This window comes from Talpa occidentalis, unplaced genomic scaffold (genome assembly GCF_014898055.3).
Source record: "Talpa occidentalis isolate TD23 unplaced genomic scaffold, MPIMG_talOcc4v2.1 talOcc4.12, whole genome shotgun sequence".
In the NCBI taxonomy this organism is placed as follows: domain Eukaryota; kingdom Metazoa; phylum Chordata; class Mammalia; order Eulipotyphla; family Talpidae; genus Talpa; species Talpa occidentalis.
Window position 1 is genome coordinate 21955518 of NW_023601212.1, and position 17269 is coordinate 21972786.

The 17269-nt window shown below is 43.1% G+C and overlaps 2 protein-coding genes and 2 non-coding genes across 4 annotated transcripts in view; all 4 read right to left on the reverse strand.

Annotated features, from left to right (window-relative positions):
* Nucleotides 1–4621: 4621 nt before the first annotated feature.
* On the reverse strand, nt 4622–9195 carry HSPA8 (heat shock protein family A (Hsp70) member 8). The gene is made up of 9 exons (XM_037505477.2): nt 9112–9195; nt 8164–8373; nt 7628–7833; nt 7221–7373; nt 6585–7140; nt 6153–6355; nt 5740–5938; nt 5329–5561; nt 4622–5047 (listed from the first exon to the last, which is right to left on the reverse strand). The coding sequence occupies exons 2-9, from the start codon at nt 8366–8368 to the stop codon at nt 4862–4864; spliced, it is 1941 nt and encodes a 646-aa protein (XP_037361374.1). The 5' UTR covers nt 8369–8373; nt 9112–9195; the 3' UTR covers nt 4622–4861.
* Nucleotides 6012–6098, reverse strand: LOC119242500 (small nucleolar RNA SNORD14). The gene has a single exon (XR_005124499.1). It is a non-coding gene; the product is annotated as a small nucleolar RNA SNORD14 (small nucleolar RNA).
* LOC119242501 (small nucleolar RNA SNORD14) lies at nt 6431–6520 on the reverse strand. The gene has a single exon (XR_005124500.1). It is a non-coding gene; the product is annotated as a small nucleolar RNA SNORD14 (small nucleolar RNA).
* A 2846-nt stretch (nt 9196–12041) lies between the features above and the next one.
* The window catches only part of CLMP (CXADR like membrane protein), a 100439-nt gene continuing 95211 nt past the window's right edge, over nt 12042–17269 (reverse strand). Inside the window, exons 5-7 of the mRNA XM_054693159.1 lie at nt 17109–17231; nt 16371–16512; nt 12042–15479 (exon numbers count right to left, since the gene is read on the reverse strand). Of these exons, the coding sequence (XP_054549134.1) occupies nt 15179–15479; nt 16371–16512; nt 17109–17231 (566 nt within the window). The 3' untranslated portion in view covers nt 12042–15178. The remainder of the gene's footprint in view (nt 15480–16370; nt 16513–17108; nt 17232–17269) is intronic.

Below are 17269 nucleotides of genomic sequence, written 5' to 3' on the forward strand. Positions count from 1 at the left end.
AAAAATTGGCTTGTCTTTTGTATTCCTGAACGCTTAAGTTTTTTTATATATATAGTGGATACCAGTCCTTTATCACATGTGTTTTTGCATACTTTCCCCCAATTCTGTCATCATCTTTCGGTACCTTCTTGATAGTATCCTTTGAAGCATAAAACTATAAAATTTTATGAAGTCGAACATACCTATCTTTTGTTGCTTATGATTTTACTGTCATTATTTAAGAAATCCTTGCCTAGTCCAAGGTCAAAATTTGCAGTCTTTTCCTTAGAGCTCTGGGCTGGCTGCAGCCACTGAATGTTTTCAACTTGACCTAGCTTCATAGGGACAGGTCCCATTCCACCAGGCAGACCACATCTGACTGTTCTCTTGTACTGTAAAGATTAGCTGCACTGCCTCTGCTCACCTATTCATTCCACACTGCCCTAATCCCAGGGACAATTTGAAGAATCATAGGATAAATACTCAGCAGTTCTGTTATTGCCAACTTTTGTAGCATAGCATAGCAGCTATGCTCATTTCCTCCCCATCTCATGCATGCAACTCTAATATTGACTCCCCAGCTCTGCAAGAAGCAACTCTAGCAAAGATTTGTAGGGAGACTGGGCTCAGCTAGCCACCACTCTCACCATTTCAAGTCATAATCATGATCAAGTCATTATAAAACCCAAAAGGAGTACACTCTACCACCATTTCGGTACCTGTTCCACCCCTTTCTATACTCATTCATTTGACAATTATATGCATATAACATGACAGCTACTGACAACACAGGAGTGTGTGATATCTATTCTTATATTCTTGGGTGTAAGTCTGGTGGGGTATTCAAGCATATCACACAAGCGTAAGTCTCAGGAGGGATGAGGAAAATAACACAGGGGTTTATCCAAGGAAAAGTAGATCAGGAAATTCTATTTCCTCTTCCCACTGAGATTTATCTTTTTCCTTCTATGTTTCAAAGCTCTGTCTTTATCTATTTCCTCTCCCCCCCTTCCCACCATGGTCACCCACTAAGTACTTTGAGATCTGTACAGAAAAGCCATATCCCCAAGCAGGGTACTTACTCAATAAGTAATGCTTTGTCTGGAACATGAACATGAAAATGAAAATTTAGGACTGACCTCCTTACTCAGCATTTCTATGCTTCCAGTTAAGCAATCTGTGAAACAAACAAAATGTACAAACCTTAGTTCCAACAGCTTCCCCCAGTTATTCTGGTAGTTGTTTTCTAAATAGCTACTGCCATCTGGTGGACAAAGATGTCCTCACACCTGCATGTGGGCCCAAGATACGACTTTTCCTATTTATTATTTTTTTTGCAGTGAAATGGATTTTTTTTAATTTAAATTTTATTTTTATATTCCCCATACAATTACAACCCCCATATTTTGAACCCATTCCCTCCTTTCCCTGCCCCCCACCCCCCAAAGAGTGTCTCTGGTTCATAGTTGTGTTGATTGTGACATTTTCTTTCTTATAGTTATTCTTTTTCCTGGTCCCTTATTTAAGTTTTCTAGATTCCTGCTATGAGTGAGATCATCTGGTATTTTTCTTTTTCTTTCTGGCTTATTTTGTTGAGCATGATCCCTTCCAGCTCCATCCATGTTGTTGCAAATTGCATGTGTTTATCTTTTTTGAATGCTGAGTAATACTCCACGGTACCTTACAAGTATCTAAAAGATTGCATTTTCCTATGGAAGTATAGGACCTAGAACATTATAGGTGCAATAAATATTGTTTGGGCAAAGCATTGTGTGTAGGCACTATTGTTTGTTACAAGTACATACTATATTATCATAATACTGTTGTGTGTAAATCTATTGCCTTGGTTTTATTATTTTTTCAAAGAATCTATTTTATTTATGCACACAAGAACTGGGGTGTAAACCAGAAGGGTGGGGGGTGAGAATGGGGAGCAGAACAGATGAATCTACTGAAATGCACTGCTGAGGGGAGCAGAGGGTAAGACAGAAGAGGTCTGCGGCTCCATGTAGGTCAGCTCCCTGGCCACGGACCCTGGAGGGGATCAAACTCATGCCATGGTGGCTAGTGATAGCTTCGTAGAGGTCCCGTCTTGGTTTTAAAGGCAAATTAATACTCGCCTAAGCAGGTTCAAAGTACATTTGCTATTGACTAAAACTTGAGTCATACTGAAGAAAAAAACCTCAAAACACAGCCATTCTCTTGCTAAATTGCAACTGAAACCAGCATGCAAGTCTTAAAATATGGAGATTGAGGGCAGGGAATTTCTTGCCCTCTCTTCCCCAGTCTAGTTCTCTCATGAAAAAACTTTAAAACCAACTACATAGGCCATGACATTCCCTCTTACAACCTCCTTATAATTCCCAACAAAAGGAAAGAACCTGCTTTTGCCACCTTACCAAGATTTGTGCATGCATAGCTAGACCATCCGGTCATCCTTTCCTGTAAGGCTTAGGAGACCCAAGAGAAATGGAAGCCATTTAACTATGGAACGCAATGTGGTAAAAATTGCTGTTCCTATGGCTGCCTTCTCTGCATCTTCCTTTTCCTCTATTAACTGCTCTTAAAAGGTTTTCTCATGTTTTGCTGTCATTCTGCAATTTTTAATTGCCCTTACTTCATCTTGTGTATGTCAGTCTCTCCTACTACCCTAGAAATTTTAAGGTTAGAACATATCTTCTACAGCTTTTGTAACCACTCCCAATAGGTTTTAGCCCAGAGGAATGTTATTTAAAATGATTTAAATCGGGCCTCCCTGGGGCACAGCGGTTGAGCGCTGGGCTGTGAAGCTGCCTGCGGCCTCTATAGCACCAGTTTGATCCCCTCGATCCCTGGCCACCAGCAAGGGTCCCACATTCTGCCTGCTCTGCTCCCTGCTCTGGCTCTGGTGAATTCTCTCACCCTCCCACGCTTCTGAGTGTACCCAGTGCTTGTATAAATTGTAAGTCTTTAAAGTGATTTAAATCACTGTAATTCTCAAATTCTCAAATTGCTTTACTTCTACTTGCAAAAGATAATCTCCAAGTGTAATATCCAAAGTACTGAAGTGACAGTGAACTCAAAAGGGGAACTGAATGGTATTGGAACTTAAGTATTAAGTCACTCAAAATTCCCTTAAAAAAAAAAAAAAACCCTTCTAGGACCTCCCTAGTGGTGCAAGTATTGAAGTCTCAGCAACCAAGTCACTGTGGTAGTTCAATCCCTGGCCAGAGAGCTAAGCCACAGCAGACCTGGCCTGCTGCTCCCCTTAGCAGTGTTATTTCAATAATCTACCCATTCTGCTCCCCACTGTCTCTGGTGAATCCTCACCCTCCATACCGCTGGTCTACATCTCAGTTCTTGTATGTATAAATAAAATTATCTTTAAAACGAAAAAATACCTTCAAGCATCAAATCTCAGAAACCCTATAAAATTGAGCTAACACTTCACTATCTACAGACCTAAGTGAGCAAAAAGCCTAAGTTTTTAAGTTTACCAAAATTTGAAAGCCTGGAACCCCCTCCCTAAATCTTAGCATCCTTTTACATTAAGGCATTCTTTAGATTGTAATTTGAGGTGATTATCTAGTTCTCAGCAGCCACCAAACCTACGTATTTTCTACTACACAGGCCCAGCTATTATTTCCCAACTAAGTAGTTCCACTTTTCAGGTTATTCCACTGATGGAATTTGTGTGTAACGATTGTTAAGTTTACCTATGACGGCTGTTTACTTCTGGATTCCCAGAGTTCTCTAACCAAGGCTCTGATTTCAGGAATAGAAATGTCTTGGTCATTTGAGCTGTGGAACACCAGTTTGCTTTAGCTTACCCAATTTATCTAAATTTTAGAATCAAATTGAAACCCAGATTCACTACTAAAAATGTTAAGACACACGGTAAAGCACACTAACTTTGCCTTCCAGACATGCATTATTCCATCTTTTCAACTGACCACAGGAACATGGGCAAGCAAACAATGCATAGTGCTATACCTCTTACAGGGAAAAAAAACGCTTTTTATGAATGACAGGTTTGTCTATACTGAACTGCTCTAAACTGCTAAGATGCTGAACTTTAATAACCAATGCAACGCTCACTTGGTCACCCAGGAGCAACCAGTTCTTCATAGCTTACAAGTTATGGCTCAGTTGCACCATTATCTGAAACTGCTGCATGAATTCATGGTCACTAAGCTGACCACCAGGGGGCAGGTTACCACCACCAGGCTCTAGGAATTTAGTGGCCACCTTTAACCCAGTTGGGGAGAGAGATCTTAAACTACTCAATTTTTGTAAAATTAATCTTGGCATGTAGCCCAACTTATTTGCTACTTAAAACTTGCTTGTTAAGTTCTGGGCTAACACATTGATAACCTCGGTGAGTGAAGACCTTTGCTCATAAAAGCGGGTTCATCTTCAATTAAGGGTAGTATGAATACTGTCAAAACCACTCATGAAACAACCCACCAACTGCTCTAGCTTTAAGACCATTTGATTAGACAGGCTATTACTCCTACTCAACACCTTTTATGTTCAATGTTAGAAGTCCTAGCAACCTACTTGAATACCGACACTCTTCTGATTACAAACACCCTAAACAAATCTAACCCCAGAAAACATGCTTGCTGTAGCTGGTTTGAAACATGGGAGTCAGATGACCATGTGATGCCAATTTTAAATAGTTTTATTTAAGACATTGCATTTTTCCACTTACAACAACAGTGCTTATAAAGTGCAATGTTACTTTGCTTCCTCTCCTTGTGCACATGGTTCCATATTCAAGTATCAAGAATGCCCAGTTATTACTATAGCAGCCCAACTTTTTACTGCCATGGAATTTGCTACAAATTTGGGTCCTTTAACGTTTTAGGTGGAACAATGCTAAATTCTAGGTCAGGTTACTTTAATCAACTTCCTCAATGGTGGGCCCAGAGGAGGCACCACCAGATGGAGGAGCTCCACCACCAGGGAAGCCCCCAGGCATCCCTCCTGGCATGCCACCTGCACTCTGGTACAGCTTGGTAATGATTGGGTTGCAGACTTTTTCCAGCTCTTTCTGTTGATGTTCAAATTCTTCCTTTTCCGCAGTCTGGGAGGAAAAAAACATACTTTTGATTACTATAAAATGCAGTCATTAATGTTTAAAGACACTGAACAGCCTATCTCATTAAAACTGGAAACCCTGGCCATTCCATCTAATATTGAGTCACTCAGACATCCAAGGAAGGTAGTTGCCAACACATGGGATTCTGGTGGAAACCGCGAATGTTTGGACCATTCATCATCATTGTGACCCTGATAAATTTCTATTCTTGTTAATTTTTCCTCAAGCCCCGCACTTAACCATGCCCTTGGTTCTACAGTAATTACCTGGTTCTTATCAAGCCAGTTGATGATTTCATTACACTTGTCAAGAATCTTCTGTTTGTCTTCATCATTGATCTTGCCTTGAAGTTTCTCATCTTCAACAGTTGCTTTCATGTTGAAAGCATAAGATTCAAGGGAGTTCTTGGAAGATACCTTGTCCCGCTGCTTCTCATCTTCAGCTTTGTATTTCTCAGCCTCCTGGACCATTCTCTCAATGTCTTCCTTGCTCAAACGGCCTGTTGAAGATCAGGGCTCTTAAGTATGCATTTAAACCAAGCACATTCTACATCCTTCATAAACCTGCCCTGCAATGCCTTAAATTAAGGGTGACCCTTCCCAAATAATACCCTTGTAATCATTTGGAATAATGTTAAGCTGACCCACACAGATGCTTCTTTTAAGCAAACCACATACCCTTGTCATTTGTGATGGTGATCTTGTTCTCTTTTCCTGTACTCTTGTCCACAGCAGAAACATTGAGGATGCCATTGGCATCAATATCAAAAGTGACCTCAATCTGAGGAACTCCACGGGGTGCAGGAGGTATGCCTGTGAGTTCAAACTTGCCAAGCAGGTTGTTATCCTTGGTCATGGCACGCTCACCTTCATAAACCTACATGAGAAAAAATTCATTACTATAGGTTTTGTACTAGGCTCTAGACTAGCTCAAGCTCAAGCATGACTCATCGCTCAGACATCCAAGGAAGGAATTGGCCAACACTGTTATTTCTGGTGGAAACTACGAATGGTTGTGGAATCCATCATCATAGCGAAAGTCTTCAGGGATCTGACCTTTAAAAGCAAGCCAAAGTAGTACAGAAACATACCTGAATGAGCACACCAGGCTGGTTGTCAGAGTAGGTAGTGAAAGTCTGCGTCTGCTTGGTAGGAATGGTAGTATTGCGCTTGATGAGGACGGTCATGACGCCACCGGCAGTTTCAATGCCAAGGGAGAGAGGAGTAACATCCAAAAGCAGCAAATCTTGAACATTTTCAGACTTGTCTCCAGATAGGATGGCTGCCTGGACAGCTACATTAGGAAAAGAAGTTAGCTTAATTACCCAAAAAAAAACAAAAACAAAAACAACCAGTCTTAAATTTCAAATCGCTCAGACATCCAAGGAAGTTAGGCCATCATAAGCTAAAAAGCTTTTGGTGGAAACTACGAATGTTTAGTAATTACTCATCACAGCGTAATCAGTTAGCCTGGGCCTCCTTAGGAGGCTGTGTTTTGTAACCAAAATAGTGAAGGTTATTACCTGCTCCATAAGCGACAGCTTCATCAGGATTGATGCTCTTATTCAATTCTTTTCCATTGAAGAAATCCTGCAGAAGTTTCTGAATTTTGGGGATTCGGGTAGAGCCACCCACCAGGACAATATCATGGATCTGGGACTTGTCTAGCTTGGCATCCCGAAGAGCTTTCTCTACTGGGTCCAAGGTGCCACGGAACAAGTCAGCATTCAATTCTTCAAATCGGGCACGGGTAATGGAGGTATAGAAGTCAATTCCTTCATAGAGTGAATCAATTTCAATACTGGCCTGGGTGCTGGAAGAGAGCGTACGCTTAGCACGCTCACAAGCAGTACGGAGGCGACGGACAGCCCTCTTGTTCTCACTGATGTCCTTCTTATGCTTACGCTTGAACTCAGCAATAAAATGGTTGACCATTCGGTTGTCAAAGTCTTCTCCACCTAAGTGGGTGTCTCCAGCTGTAGATTTGACCTCAAAGATCCCGTCTTCAATAGTGAGGATTGACACATCAAAAGTGCCACCTCCTAGGTCAAAGATCAACACATTTCTTTCAGCTCCAACCTGTCGTTAAACAAATTACTCGTTATCTGAGTATCTGAAATTAACTTGTAAAGATAGGTTTATACTACAAATGTACAAACCTTTTTGTCTAAGCCATAGGCAATAGCAGCAGCAGTTGGCTCATTGATGATTCTAAGTACATTGAGACCAGCAATAGTTCCAGCATCTTTGGTGGCCTGACGCTGAGAGTCATTAAAGTAAGCAGGTACTGTGACAACAGCATTGGTAACAGTCTACAATGAGAAAAGCGCAAAAAATAAAATCATAACTAAGTTACAATTCTGTAATCACATCAGTATATACCATACAACTTTGCATACAATCTATCAGCATCATGAATCATGTTCTACACACTTGGGCACTTAACTCCAGATATTTCACCATTAATGTTAAAAATAAGCATTATCATCCAATTTGATAGCTATAAGCTATAATTAACTTGTGTTCTCAGATGAGTCAAACTTCCCTGTGAAATTGTACTACTTACTTTCCCAAGGTAGGCTTCTGCAATTTCCTTCATTTTTGTCAGAACCATAGAGGACACCTCCTCTGGATAAAAACTTTTTGTCTCTCCCTTGTATTCCACTTGGACTTTGGGCCTGCCCGCATCATTCACCACCATGAAGGGCCAATGCTTCATATCAGACTGGACAACAGCATCATCAAATCTACGACCAATCAGGCGTTTGGCATCTGCAAAATGTAACACGTAGTTAATTTCTACATACATCTTTCCAATATAAAAACCAATGCCCCATTTCAAGACCTGAGGCCTATCAGCCAAAGCTCATCCTAAGTGACTTTACAGAGGACTAGGCAAAAGTTCACCCAATTTAGTTCCAATTATTCCAAAATACCTCGAGTTTCTAGCTCCCAGTTTAGTTGTGAAAGAACTGTGCAAGTACACTGAACTCTTAAAATAGTTTTTCCTATTCGTGGGCCTTTCTTGGCCACTTCACAAATCACATGCTTTCTGGCCTACTTAAACTCGTGCCATAATTTTATGTAAAGCTAGAGGCTTACCGAAAACCGTGTTGGTGGGGTTCATTGCAACTTGATTCTTGGCAGCATCACCAATCAGTCGTTCGGTATCAGTAAATGCGACATAGCTCGGGGTGGTTCGGTTTCCCTGATCATTGGCAATTATTTCCACTTTCCCGTGCTGGAAAACACCCACACAGGAGTAGGTGGTGCCAAGATCAATGCCGACGGCAGGTCCCTTAGACATGGTTGCTAGGGGGGTAAAAGCCACAGTTTAGAAAGACGGTAAGTACTCCGAAGTGTGTGTCACTGTCTCCTTGAAAACTTAGGCTGGGCTTTCAGGCCTGACTCCACTCTGCAAGTAACACTTAATAAGCTTCCCCCAAAACACTACCCTTGCCAGAAGTAACCACGCGGGAGGGCCAGGGACAGTAATGCCGCAGTCTAGTTGCCGTGCCAACAGCGGCGGGGCCCGCTGAAGGCAAGGGCCTGCGACATTGTGGAGCACGTGGCCTCAGCTCACAACTGAGTTATCTCCCCCCAATTCCCTACAACCCGGGAATCAACAAGGCCCGCCTGCAACGTGCGCTAAAGCCCCTTCCCCCACCTTGAGCACACGCCATTGCACCTCCCCGTTTCAAGATCTAAGGACTGGCCTGGACCGGCAGCCAGGGAACGCTGGCTCGCTTCCCGAACCCCGACAAAGCGGATGCGGCGCCCTTTTCCCCACCCCCGCGCGGGCGCGGCCCTTCGCCGACTCGCCGGCGGCCATGGGGACCCGCACACCACAAGCCTCCCTCCCATCGCAGCTCAGGGCCGCCACCTCCCACATGCAGTAAAACGCCGTAGCCGGGCACCAGGCTCACCGCACGCTGCTGCGTGAGGCTCCCAGAAACCGCCGAGCTCCCACAAACCCTCCAGGCCCGGCCCAAATGGCTTGTTTCTCCGCTTACCCACCAAGGACTTTTACTAAAAAGGCTGAGGCCTTACCTAGCGTGTAGGCCCGGCTCAGCAGGCGAAGAAAACACCAGCCTGGACAGACGCCGCCGCGTTCAATGAGACCGGTTTCCGCCCGCCACCCTGTCTCTTATACCCTGCCTCAGAACCTTCCAGAAGGGGCCCGCCCCTGCCACTGCCCATCACAGACCGTCGACCAATGAGCGCGCGGCTCCCTCTACAATGCCCAATGACTAACCAGATCTACTCCTTTAGCCTCACCCCCTCCCGCCCCTAACCTACCCCGCCTCGCGATGACGCACTCACCGCAGCGTTCTGGAACTTTCATTCCCGCCCCCGCTCTCCGAACGGCCCCGGGGAAAGCGAGGGTGGGGCTGACGGAGCCCGCGCGCGGGAGTCCTCAGTCACCCCAGGCGGGGGGAAGGGGAAGGGAGCAGGGAGCGTGCGCTTCTGCGCCTGCGCCCCCAGCAGGGGCCGGTGGGAGGGGACGGAAGGAGGTGGAGAAAGCGGGGCGGGCGAACGTGCGATCAGCCAATGACAGCGGCCGTAGCCGCGACCTCGTTGTGTACCGAACTAGGGAGGAAGAGCGCAGGGCCTGAAGGGAGGGGTCGGCCTGGTAGCCCCAGAGAGAAGACGGAAGTGGAGCGAGGACAAAATGGCCGCGAAGGTTGTTGCGCCCCTCCCCCACCCGGGTCCTCATTCAGCTCTGTCTTCCCCCCACAAACCTCCCGTATTGCAGACGGGCCTCTAGATCCCCCCGGATTTCCCATTACCCACATCTCGCTGCTAGCGTGGGTTAGGGCTGGACCGAAGGTGCCGACCCGAGGGCGCTGCTGGGGTAACTTGCCCCGGACGCCCCCGCCCCCCATCCCAGATGGGGCGTTGGGGGGGAGCCGCCCTTCAGCCGCGGGGACCCTCTCTTTTCTGAGCGTGGGGTGGAATTGGTGGGGCGGGTAGGCCCCTTGAATGCTCAGGTCACCGTAGCAGCTGGCGGACCCAGCTGCGGAGCTTTGAGGGCCCTGACTTCCCTACCCCTAGCGCCCGATCTTGCTTCTGGTCCCTCAATGGGAAAAAAAAAAAAAATGGCCAAAACCGCTTCTCGGAGTCCGTACTCCCCCGCCACTCCCCACCTCCCGCCCCAGGAGAGATTCGGAGGCGCCCAGCACCCCCTCCACCCGGCCGTGCCCCGCTCGGCTCAGTTCTCCGGGAAGGGAAAGGTGGCGAGCTTGTTCCCGTAGGGCAGCGAGGCAGCAGGAACCTGGGTTCCGGTAACTCTGTGTCCTTGATTTTGACGTGCTGAGCCTCTTTTTTTCAGTACCGCGAGGTTAGTTATCTGCCCTGCTTCGACTTTTATCAGAAACGAAACGAGAGACCATGCCGAGACGCCTTGAAAATGCTAGTGACAATAGTACCTGGAATTTTAAACTGTGGTTCCTGCTGGCCTGTATTAATGGTCTTGTCCTGCCAAGGGCCTTTCTTAGTGCCTTCGATGCTTTCCAATGTGCTTTTTCAAAAGACAGGGCAGCTAATATTGCTATTGCGTGAATAAGTGGGCACAGATAGATGAAAAAAAAATAGAAGACTACTTAACAGTACCTTTAGTCACATGGCTGGAATTAGAAAGGTCTCCAGGTAGTGCGAAAAAGGGTGTCGGAAGATGAGGACACCTTGTCTTTGTCAAAGCCAGTAAGGCCTAGACAGATTCAAACATGGGAAGAAAGGATTTTCCTTCTATAGTTGCCTTTTAGAAGGAAATAGTGGCTTAAGTCCTTGAAGATATGTACTTAAATTCTTCCCACCTCCCAAAGTTAATTTTATTTGTTTTTACAATTACAGAATTACTTAATTTGGTACCTGACTTAATCTTTAAAATTCCCTGAGATTTCTGTTACTCATCCCTGAGTTAGGAGGAAAATGAGGTGCAGAGATGTTATTTGTGGGAAGAGAAACAACTAGCTGAGTAGACTTTGATTCCGATTCTGTAGACATCTTTTTTAGTTACACTCACTCTAGTGTCATTTCCTTCCTAGAAACATGTGTAACTTCCAACTCCAGAAAGAGAAAGATAGGTAGTGGACGGCTCTTTTCAGTTTTCTTTTGTATGTGCGGCCCTCCTTTTCTCAGATTTTCAAGTAGAAGTACCCTTTGCAGCCTTTGTAACCTCTGAACTCCCTGTTTACAAGTTATAACCACTGAATTAATGGAAAAATAGAACTTGGCCTCCCTGGTGGCGCAAGGGGTTAAGCACCAATCCCCTGCCGGCCAAGGAGAAACCCACATGGTGAGGCAGACCTCTCCTGTCTTGCCTGCTGCTCCCCTCAGCAGTGTATTTCAGTCAGTCTGCCTGTTCTGTTCCCACTCTGTCTCTGGTGGATCCTCTTACCCTCCCCCCCCCCCATCTCTGGCCTGTGCCCCAGCTCTTGTATGCATAAATAAATAAATCTTTAAAAAAAAAAAAAAAAAAAGAACTGGGCCCCAAATCTATTAATTCTGGGCACCTTATGAAATAACAGTGATTAAGGAAATCAGAACAATTGTTTCACAGTATATGTAAATCACACCATCGTGCTGTATGCCATAATGATAGGTCAATTATTTCTCAATAAAACTGGGGGAGGAGGGACAGATAACATCCATTTCTGTTATAGGACTTGAGCTATGTTCTTATTAAATACAATGATTCAGTTTATGTGTGTGTGTTTCTCAATATCATTGATAAATGTGCTGTCTACACCTCTTTGAGTGCAAAGGGTTTCAAACATACTCAGGATCTAAAAGTTTGGATCCCGGGACTGCAGTAAAGGAGTATGAGACCTAGGGTTTCCCAGGGATAATAAAGTCATGATTAGAATTTTTGAGTGCCTGTCACAAGCCACATGCTGTTCTAAATGCTTTGCATAAATTGCCTCCTTGAATTCTGTGAATTTTATTTCAAATTTAATTGAATCTCTTGGTGAGTACTTCTCTGTTGGCACTTTACCTTGGCATAAAATACTTCTTGGTAAATATTTCTTATTTTGATAAAGTTCTTAAGGGCAGAAATTCTATCATCGCTTGGTATCTCTAGCACCACTTAGCACCTTGCTTTGTGAGGAAAAAAGCACTTGGTACATGTGTGACTGAAATCAATAAATAATAGATCATATTCAGTCTGAGTTCTGTAGTTGGCAGCAAACTAATAAACATTTCCAGAGCAGGTTGTATGAGCTTCAGCCTCTCCTACAGTATCACCTTTACTTATTTATTTTTTGATTGCTGATACAGATGCGTTGTAATAAATATTTGGTTTTGTCATCAAATACAGTCCCAATTACAAGGCAACTTAGAAGTTAAAATATAAACAGCTTAACACCAGAAATAAAGCAAAATTATGTCTTTTGCAACAGCAATTCTGAAATTTTTTCTATACAGTGTAACAACAAAGGCATCAACTTCATTATTTTACAAATGTTCAGTTTGGTTTACATATTGTAATGGTTATTCTTTTAAACACCCACATCATTCCATCTATATTTTCTTCTTATAAACACTTTTTCTTACACCATTTAGTTAGGTTTTCCTTTTTGCTTGTTTCATATTAAAGAATTAATTTTATCTGACTTGGAAAGTTAATGCAGTATGGTTTGAAACCAATCAGTCATGGCTCAAACTTTATCTTCAGCTCAGGCCTGTCATATCTGAACCCAAAATCATGACTAAAGAGAAGTGTACTACCTTTGCTAACGCTTCAGCACCTTTTCTCTCAGAAACTTCAATTCCTTAGAATTTCTCAGAACCGAAGTAGTAATCTGTTCCGTGACTTTTTGGTTACATATCCAGTGTGAACAGATTTCCAAAATAATCTGGATATTCAACTGAGAGTCTTCTAGTAACTAATATGTTTGAATAATCTAAACCTTTTCATGCAAAGGGGACTGATTTCTTGCTTTCAAAGGTGTGAGGCAGGAAATCATAGGTTCAAAGGTAGAATATAAAGATAAGAGCAAATTGCTCCTGAGGGTACAGCTGCAGCCTTCATAGTGTACTTGTCTGGCTCAGGTACGTCAGGAATGAAAATTCTCGGAATTATGTAGCAGAAGTGATATGTTACCTAGATACCACACTACCAGAAGAATAAAAAGTAGAGTAAGGGAGGAGTTTTATATCTTACATGAGGCAGTGTTAGTATAAGAAGCATTCCAAATATGCAAACCTTAAACTAATAGCAGATAACCTTTACTTCCTTAATGTCTCTTAATTCCCACTTTTATTTTTTTAAGAAGGAAGACAAGTTGGGAGTTAAAACTTTCACCCAAGATAAACTGATATTTCTTAAAGGACTTTAAGAGGAAATGCGTTGGCACTTGTAAGGGCACTCTTGCAAGAACTACCTGTAGAAATGAAAGACCAGAGAAATGGGACAAAATCCCAAATCAACCTTTTCTCTTAAGGATCTGATTCCCATTTTAGAAACAAAGGTTCCATCCTCACATTTTGCATTACTTTTTCTGCCTGCTACCCTTTCAATATCAAGAAATGTTTTGCTCTGCCAAAAGATATATGACCTTTGCACTTGCATCCTTGAAGGGTTTTCAGGTTTAGTATTCTTACTATAGGATGCATTTGACTAGCAGGTTAGTAAAAACTATGGGAGGGTGCTGCTTGCTCCTTATTTCTCAAATACTTTTTTCTTCTCCTGTGAATCAGCTCTTCAGATAACTAACCTGGTAAATCATTTCTTCTAATTCTTTCCAAGATGCTGACAAATTAACAGACACTGAGTCTTCTGTGCTACTCACAAGTTTTCCTCACAATCTCTCCCCTAAATGTTAACTCCCACTCCTTCCAGTCCAGAACTAGACTTCCTGAAAAGTAAAGAAAATGCTGATTTTTTTTTCTTTTTTTCAGAAGGTAATATATGACATACTTCCACTACCAATACCACTAGAAAACACTGGGAGTCCCTGATCTTTTTGGTAATTTAAGGCCTAGAGTCATCGAAAGTTACAGGTTCACATCCTTCTTAAATAAAAGAAATGGAGGAAGCTCCAACTTTGGTGCATTACTAAACTTTTTTATACCACTTCTTGACATATTAAGAGACTATCCAATCTCTCTCCCTAGTCTAGTCAGTTTTGAAATTCAGGTTTCATATTCTCAGAAAGAAGAAAAGAATTTAAGTCAAGATCTTTCATCATCCTTAACAGATCTTTTTCTCTAGAAGACTTCTTTCTAAGGACATTGTTAAATGACACATAGCACATATTTTCTTGCTCCAGAGATATCCAGTAGGGAAGTCCTTAGAGATACATGATTTGAGGGAAAATCCACAATTATTCCAGTATACATCTTTCATATTTGTCAGTGACCCTCAGAACATCATTAAGGTAGAAAGTTTTTCATGGTCCCTTGTCACCCATTTTGGACTCCCTTTTTCAGTTCTTCTGCAGTTTAATAGAACTAGAAAGATTAGAAGTAGATGGAGTGGGAGACAATCATTCATCTCCCATAGTTTCAGTTCCTCTGGAAATTAATATCCAAACCTTATGGCAAATGAAGTCAGGTCAGAATAAAAGAGACATGTTGCCTTTTTCGGAGTTTTTCGGGAGTGGTAAGCCCAGTACATGGTGCAGATAGGTGTAATATAAGGCTGTGGGTTCTGTTTGAATAATCACAATAATCCAGTAGGCTTGCAGAAATGCATAGAAAATTTGTGAACAACACCTCATTTCTTCTTGCCAAGGGAAAAGTGAAGTATTCATACAAAACATCTCAGGAGAGAAGTTTTAACTGTGTTCACTACCCCTTTCCCCAGTCTTTCTCACCACAGGTCCTGGTCAACAAATACACAAATTTGGACACCCCCACCCCCCTTCGCCCCACTCTGGTCTAAAGGCACAATGAGATGCCTTTTTGAAGACAATTAGTTTATATCCTTTCTCTTGTTTGGTGTCACACAGGAAAGCATTCGTCTCAATCTGCTCCATGCAATGCTTGCAGCTTCTTCAATGACCACTCTTCTGGTTCAAGGAGGTTGCGTGCTGGTGACTGAGCTTCAATAACTAGAAGAGTCCTAAGATCCTGACTCCTAGGAAAGCATGGAAGTCAAGTCCTCTCTAATTCAGACAGTTTGGAAAGCTCTGCTCTGGCTGGGAATCATGCTGGATGTAGTTTCAGCTTTGGTCAGGGTGGCATGGTGGACTTTCTTTGGTTCAGAACCTCTCACCTCTGGCCCCCCTATGCTGTACGCATGGGTGGCCAGCCCCGGCTGGGGTGCTGCTTCCGTTGACAGTGTCCGTTGGCTGCGTGAGGCACTGTTTGCTGTGGATCGAGTGGAGGAAGAACCAGAGCGTGAGCTCCGAGAGCCTGAGGATGAGGAGCTAGGTTTCACAAGGCGGGCTTTTGGGGCTTCGGCATCTTCTCTGAAGAGAAAAAACAGAAAGAAATGTTAATACTGGCAGAATTGGGATAGTTTCCACTGTGGTTGACTCCTGAGGTTTTTCTCAATAAATTCCTCAAGCTGTGAACTCAAACAATACCATTGGAACACAGCCATTTACAAGAATAGCAATTTCCCCATTTCCTGAGCCTTAATGCTTTGCTTAAAAAAATTTATATTTTCTTAGCCCAGCAGTCAACCCTATTACTCTGGGAAGATAAGCATTCACTCCTTAAGGTGGTATAGACAGCACTCTCCTATTTTGGGATTTGTCTATGTAAAACCTTTCATTGCCACAGACTATGCCCATTCCATATTTTATTGACATTCCTTTACAGGAAGGCAGTGAATCAGAAACTGATTCTGAAGTGAATCAAAAATAATGTAAAGTTGATCTTTTAAGTCCCTGTTGAGGATGGTTTCACAATAAAGTCAAGTTAAACCAAACCTGTCCCTAGGCTGGGTCTCCTTACCTGCCAGCATAATCTTTTTAACAAATTCACGTTTAAGAGGAACAGGAAAATTTTGTGGGCTGGTTGTTAATGGAACTGGCCCTAGAAAGGAAGTCTACTAGAAAGGATTTTGTTCTTTTTTTTTTTTTAAGATTTATTTATTTGTTTGTTTGTTTATATAAGCACTGGGTACAGTCAGAAGCGTGGGAGGGTGAGAGAATTCACCAGAGCCAGAGCGGGTAGCAGAGCAGGCAGCCAGACTAAGCACACTGCTGAGGGGAGCAGCGGGTGTGGCAGGAGAGGTCTGCGCACCATGTGGGACCCGAACCGGCGCTGCAGAGGATGAGGGTAGCTTCACAACCCAGCGCTCAACCGCTGCGCCACGGGGGAGGCCCTAGAAAGGATTTTGAAGGGATGTTTACCGAATTTCATTGGGTCTCTCTTCTTCCTCATATCTCTCTTTGTCTTTTCTCCGGATCAGCAGCCACACCAAGAGGAAAATCAGCGCAGCTCCAGCCACCATGCCTGTCACTGCTCCTGCAATCATGCCTATGCTTTGTACATCTGTTTTCTCAGAAACAAAAGTAAAACCTAACATAAGCTAGGAAACACATGAATTGAAATAACATCTAATGTAACCTAGGAAACACATGAATTTAAATCACATAAGCCTTGATCAAGATAAGTATTTCCAGATCTTTATATCTACCTTTCTGAATTCCACATTTACTGCTTTTGGTGCATGACTATCCCTTTTGATACTGAAGGGTAGTAACATATGCTACCCCAAAATATGCCTCTTTTGACCTTAGGTTTATTTTAAGTGATTATATTAAAATAATATAGCCCTGAGGTCAAAAGGGGAGCTCTGAAAACAGAGTAGAACTTACCCCTAGATTTAGATTTATAAAGGAAATTTACATTTCGTTTCCTGCTGGATATAATAAAATTTCTTTATGGGGTTGGTATATTCCCATGTTTGTAAATACAGGGTGAGCTTTATAACAGTTGAGTGGCCCTTGCAACAACTAAATTTATTTTAGTGATAGCCACGTTCTTCTGGAAATAAAGATTTTGACATTGACCTTACCCTGACTCATGACTAGAAGTGTTTTACACTGAACCGCAATGTAAAAACAACCAGCCTTTTGGATACTTACACTGTACAGTCACTCGCACCACACAGCTCTCCTTCCCTGCCTCATTGCCTGCGGTGCACTGGTAGAGTCCAGACGAGGACATGGTAAGATTCTGCAGCAGGACGCGTCCAGGGTTGTTATAGTCTATGCAAACAGAGAGAATGACTGCAGCCCCCTCAGGG

Excerpts from the sequence above, each read along its gene's own strand:
- HSPA8 (XM_037505477.2), bottom strand. The coding sequence starts at position 8,368 with ATGTCTAAGGGACCTGCCGTCGGCATTGATCTTGGCACCACCTACTCC. Across the intron at positions 7,834-8,163 it reads CCCCACCAACACGGTTTTCG|ATGCCAAACGCCTGATTGGT; the intron begins GTAAGCCTCTAG and ends TACATTTTGCAG. Across the intron at positions 5,562-5,739 it reads CACCATCACAAATGACAAGG|GCCGTTTGAGCAAGGAAGAC; the intron begins GTATGTGGTTTG and ends GATCTTCAACAG.